Here is a 5,660-nt window from a genome sequence, read left to right as displayed (position 1 = left end):
AAGGTATCGAACGTGTTTAATGGAGTACGTACGACATAACACACCATTGCTCTTTACACGCGAATTACTTTATACGTGCCATGATAGTTAATCCTCATTCATCAAACTCCCATTGTGTCCCGGTGGTGGATACATATAATTGCGTATTGATATACTAGTATGTTTTTCGTCCACAGGTTCTCGCGTGTCGTACAGACTAGGTGCTTGACATATTATGCTTAGCGTGCCACCGATGCACGCAAATGTAAATACCCAAAGAAAGAATCTGTCTAAAACCATAGCTACGAATTTCCAATCTTCTATGACCTACGGAACGAATGAATATTTCTAATATAAGTGATCAAATTCAATATTGTTAAGATTCTTGATAGATAATTATTACATTACGAGAAAGTGCGTAGAAAAATATAAAAATGAGTATATTAGAAGGTGTGATTTACCTCATTATCTTTATCTGCATCTTTTATATGTTGAGCAATGAAACGTACACCTTTGAGAGCTGATATGACATCTGGGGATAAATGTTTTGGCATAATGTTTTCGCTGTCAGTAACTGAAATAATATTTATTGTTAGTCAATATATTTTATAAGATTAATCTTAATTTTTTTCTTTTTGTACTCAACATCGTATTCAACAGATTTAGGGTGTTCGATTATTATTTTACTGATGCAGATTACATATTAAATATTTATAATATACGTGTATATACTATATGTACGTTTTTACTATATTGCAGTAATGTATGATTGTGTAAAATAAACAAATTGAGTGATTTTTTATTCATAAATTAGATTTCTTATTTCGAAGAATTAATTATTCATTGAATATCGCCAGCACAAACATTATGAAAAAATACGCGCAAGAATTAAGGGATAGAGATCATTTTCTAACAAATAACAGAAGTATTACCTGATGCATGCGGTACGTGTCGTGCATCGTCATCTCTAATACTTTTATATGTTGAAGTAACACTTTCGAACGCGTCGGGGCTTCCTTTCAGTTCCAAAGGATAATCACTTACACTGTCATGAAAAATTCCAAGTGTTAAAAGATTAAATATCTTTAACAAAGAAAAAGAACAGGCATTACCTGTAATCTATTTCATTTGTGTATGCACTATCCATATAAGCGTCATCGTATTCTGGTGTAGAATACGGCGTGCGACGCATCATCAATACTCTCGGCATCCAATTCAGAAACATATGTCTTACCCATGGCGACATATTATGCGTGGAAGGAGATCTACGACAAGAATAATTCGATGTTCGATTTTATTCACTAAAGGCTAATATAATAAATATTAATTAATTTGCGCAACTGGTATTTATGCGATAGCAAAATCATTTGAGCCCAATAAAATTCGGATTAGAAAACTTAATTCTGATTGGAAAATTGCGGGAAAATCGTGTGTTCTTTAATAAAATGTTTACCCCCACCTGAGATATTAAAATTAATAAATAAATTAAATACATCTTATTTATTTTCTTAATCACATTTATATGTAAATAGATACTTTTTTCACTTAAAATATTTTCCAGACATTCATTTCTAATTAGTTAGATCATGTATAGATAGTATTTGTGAAACAGAAGTACAAATCAATTGATGTTTCTAAAATATGTAAAATACATTACGACCTACCGGAAGTGTACGTTTAAGACGCAGACGGTGATCCAAATAGACAGGGTAACTAAAATCATGGTGAACAACAGATATTTTCCAAGCAAAGGTACAGCTAATGACGTTGGCGGAATAATCTCGGCTAAGAGCAAGAAGAACACCGTCAATGAGAGAAGGATGGAAGAGCATAATGATACCTGCACAAAAAATGCGAAGTAATAACAAATATATTTTGTGATGGTTAAAATATAATTAAATATTTTCTATACTGTCGAATTTATGACTACTTCGTTGAGGTGACGTTTCCATATTTGTGATATATGGACCGAAATGCGTTAACAAATGTTACGATTAAGAATTAAGGAAAAAATTTTCCCGTAACAAAATGTATATACATATAATAGCATGTAATGTATAATGTATAAACCTTAATGGCTCCTCAAATAATGTACCTACTTTTTCACCGGAATCACTGGGTAGATAAAAAACCAGCACCGTTAAAAATGTGATGCCAACGCAGGGGATGATAAGATTAACAGTATAAAATAGAGTTTTTCTTCTCATTGTAATATTGAATGTGATATCTGAAATTAAACGATAATTATGATTATCCAGATTAGATTCTAGACAAAATAATTTTAAATTGCTTCAACAACAAATAGCATAAGCAAGTGAATTGTTTTTACATCCTTATACACAATTTAAAATTTTATTAAATCTTACCTGAATAAGGTTCCTCACAGCATGGATAATATTCTTCGTTGCGTGCTGCTGGTACTTCCAGGATATCCCATTCCACGGATAGATAAAAATCGGTGAGGTCTATGCCGATCGCAACAATATTGCTACCAGGCTCCTGCTTCATGTGCTTCAGATCTACCTGCGGGAAAAGAACCTTACAAAATTTCGAAAAACGTCAAGACCAAAGCTATATAATCAAAAGTTACAAAAAACTTACATAGTGATTAAAACTTTTATTTATTATAATATTATACATATCATAAAAAAACAAAATAAAAAATTATGAACAGAAATAAAATGAAAATTAGTACATCTACTTAATAATTTATAAAACAAATCATTGAAATATAATTAATTAAAAATATAAATTATAATTCAATTAGAATTATATAAATAAATTAATTAAAAAAAAAACGAATTTGTAAGATATAAAATCGCAAGATGTTTTTTAAATAGAGATTTTTATCTCGAACTTTGAAGTTATCTTACATTCAGTTAAACTTTTCCAATCTTACGTTTCATTACTGTTTAATTTTAACTCTGGTGAAGTAAAATCTACTTTAAATTAGAATATGATTTTGTCATTTTTACCCCAATAAAGTTTGTTTGATGAAAACGCTATTATATCAACACACCTAATTACTTGAAGCTTCGATACTTTCATTTCAAGAGAAATTTTATTTTAGACTGATCAAAGAATCTTTGATTGAGAGAGTTTGGTTGTTCTAGGATATTCTGCATAGCTTATATACACGAATATACATTGTTATAACCTGAGCGCCATTGTAAGTCCACGAGCCGAATTTCATAATACACGATTGCTCATCGAACGGGAAATATTCCACGTTGATCTCACAGGACGACTTATAAATGGCCGGTGGTTTCCAGAATACTTCACCAGTGTATTTCAAAGTGGCCTTCGTCATTAACGTTACTTCATAATTTCCATCTGCACTGTGTAATAAAATGAGAAAGAGGATTAATTTAAAAATTGTTTTTTCATAACGTCTCATTTTTTAACTCATTTTAAATTGATATTTATCAAATAAATATCTGATTTCTCGAATTTTCATAAAATTTCAACGATAACGAATAAGTTCTCCTACTTTTATTTGGAAATCCTGCGACATAGAAATTATATTTTTATTTGATTCTATTAAAAAATCTTTTGCAATTTACTTGTTGTATAGAACGATATCCGGAAGCCATATGTTCTCGGAAGGCACGTATAACATATCTATACCACCATACTCTTGTGGATCCCACTGTAATTTATAGTCAAACCATTTCTGCAAGAAACGAACAGATATTAGTTTGCTGATTGTCTGACTACAACGCTCGGTTACTACTGCGTAAGTGAAACAAGCTAATATACACTGACCTGCTCTACCCAGACGTTGGTCGTCATCACTTGGTTCTTTAGATTCTGCAAAGTCAAGCGTTAGTTATTAACTTCCACAAACGTCTTAAATATAATATAAATAGAAAGTTATATATATTATAAAATTAATAATATATAATATTATATTATATAAAATTATAAAATATAATATTAAAAGTTGTATATTATACATATATATGTAAATAAGTTTTATTTATAATATAAATGTAATATAAATAGTAAAGTAAATAAAATTATAGCAAAATATAGTGCTGAGTTCTAAAATACTAGCATAGCAGTCTTATATTATATCAATCTGTATACCATTTCTATTAATTGCGACAGCTTTAATCCCAGCCAAACCGTTAGAGTCTCAGTATTATTAATCACAGGACGTATCAATCTATTATAATTGGACAGTAAATCGTCGTAGAGTCTCTTCGTATCAGGATTCGCTTCGAAAACAACTCTGTTTCCTGCGTAAAAGAATATTTATTAATATATCGTTTTAACATCTATTTCTTTTTTTCTTTGAAATAATATTTGTGTTAAAATAATTAGTTGTATTATATAATTATGTAAAAACTAAAATTTGGCTTAATTAAAAGACTAAATCTTAGAGTTAATAAATCTTGGACTTATATTATCGGAAATAAACAGACTGTTTCATAATTGTACTTGATTACGAAATAATGTAAAGTGACTTAGATTATTTCATATCTTGTTTCAGTAATGAAATTGCTCAATTTAAAATTTTTTTTTGAAAAATATAAAAAATTGTTCTTTTTTTTAATATAATTACTTATTCATAAATGAAAGACTCTATCTCAGAATTCTTCTTTCGCATTTACATAATAGAAATAAAAAAGGTAATAGAAACATATATGGAGTAAAAGCATACAGCAATAGAAAAAGTACCAAGAAAATGAAATGGAAATAAAATGCGTTTTTACAATAGAATTAATACGTTAATAAGTGTTTTTTATGTTTTTAGAAGATAAAAATTTCGGAGTTTAATATTCTTCCTAAAATAACCCCCTCTTTGGTTCTAGTTAAAATTTGTATTTGTGTGTGTGTGTGTGTGTGTGTGTTAAGAAATATTTATTTTCTTTAATAATTTTTAACGAAATATGCTTAAAACATTTATCTAGACACGCTAATTTCTTTCTCACTAATAAAATGTTATGATTGTCCAATGTAATAATATAAAGGTACATAAAAAATTTATATAATTTTCCCATATTTATAAATAAAAGACTAGTAATCACTTTCACTGTCAATCTAATAATCACTCGCCCTAATTAACAGGATAAGAATTATTGTTCTCTATATGATTATTCGTTCTGTCGATGGATCTGATGGATTATATTTCATCTGATAGTAGATAGCCAAACGAGCTCACCGTAAACGATACTGACGACATTGAGCAAAACTGTGAGCACGGTTGTCCGCATTTTCGGCGCTGTTTACAAATGCGTGCAAAAGTAGGACACTCGCGAGCACTCTCTACGGTAGGCTCTCACCCTTTGGCACATGTATCTTAGCGGTAGTTTTAGGTAAGAGGTGTAAAAAAAGCCGAGAAGGCAGGATAACAAAACACTTAGCGTGCTGAACGGTGGCGCGCGATCGGCGAAACGTTGGGGCGGCCAGCATCCCACTGGTCCACGATCGATATCCTAACTCGTCGCCATGACGCTCGCGCCGTCTGCTCAGGGCGCGACTTGTTCTACTGGCGTGCAGGGGTGGTTCGCGCCTGCCTGCATCTGCGCGCTTTATACGAAGACGAAAACGCGGAAATCGAGGAGATCGCGAACCCGAAATGCATTCCATTGAGAGAGAAAAAGAGAGAGAGAGAGAGAGAGGGAGGGGGAGGGGAGAGAAAGCTTTTACGTCAAGAATTGAAGCCCACATAATTT

General features: G+C 31.2%; 2 protein-coding genes across 2 annotated transcripts in view; one reads left to right on the top strand and one right to left on the bottom strand.

Annotated features, from left to right (window-relative positions):
• The window catches only part of LOC112462033, a 12,701-nt gene extending 12,662 nt beyond the window's left edge, over positions 1-39 (top strand). The window contains exon 3 of the mRNA XM_025027553.1: positions 4-39. Coding sequence (XP_024883321.1) covers positions 4-39 — 36 coding nt within the window. The remainder of the gene's footprint in view (positions 1-3) is intronic.
• On the bottom strand, positions 7-5,417 carry LOC112462048 (acetylcholine receptor subunit beta-like 2). The gene is made up of 12 exons (XM_025027576.1): positions 5,147-5,417; positions 4,069-4,220; positions 3,745-3,789; positions 3,543-3,652; positions 3,137-3,317; positions 2,346-2,502; positions 2,079-2,206; positions 1,644-1,819; positions 1,092-1,244; positions 912-1,024; positions 441-553; positions 7-306 (listed from the first exon to the last, which is right to left on the bottom strand). Exons 1-12 carry the CDS (start codon positions 5,196-5,198, stop codon positions 88-90), a joined length of 1,599 nt encoding a protein of 532 aa, XP_024883344.1. The 5' UTR covers positions 5,199-5,417; the 3' UTR covers positions 7-87.
• Between the last annotated feature and the right edge of the window lie 243 nt (positions 5,418-5,660).

This window comes from Temnothorax curvispinosus, unplaced genomic scaffold (assembly GCF_003070985.1).
Source record: "Temnothorax curvispinosus isolate PA1 unplaced genomic scaffold, ASM307098v1 QBEX01011959.1, whole genome shotgun sequence".
NCBI classification, from domain to species: domain Eukaryota; kingdom Metazoa; phylum Arthropoda; class Insecta; order Hymenoptera; family Formicidae; genus Temnothorax; species Temnothorax curvispinosus.
Note: the sequence above shows the minus strand (reverse complement) of the source record. Positions and strands in the feature narration are given on the sequence as shown.

What these genes read in the sequence shown, in the direction of transcription:
- LOC112462048 (XM_025027576.1), bottom strand. Translation starts at nt 5,198, where the DNA reads ATGCGGACAACCGTGCTCACAGTTTTGCTCAATGTCGTCAGTATCGTT. An exon ending in TGTCGTCAGTATCGTTTACG is followed by an intron (nt 4,221 to 5,146) that starts GTGAGCTCGTTT and finishes TCTTTTACGCAG; the next exon opens with GAAACAGAGTTGTTTTCGAA. An exon ending in ACAAATGAAATAGATTACAG is followed by an intron (nt 1,025 to 1,091) that starts GTAATGCCTGTT and finishes TTTTCATGACAG; the next exon opens with TGTAAGTGATTATCCTTTGG.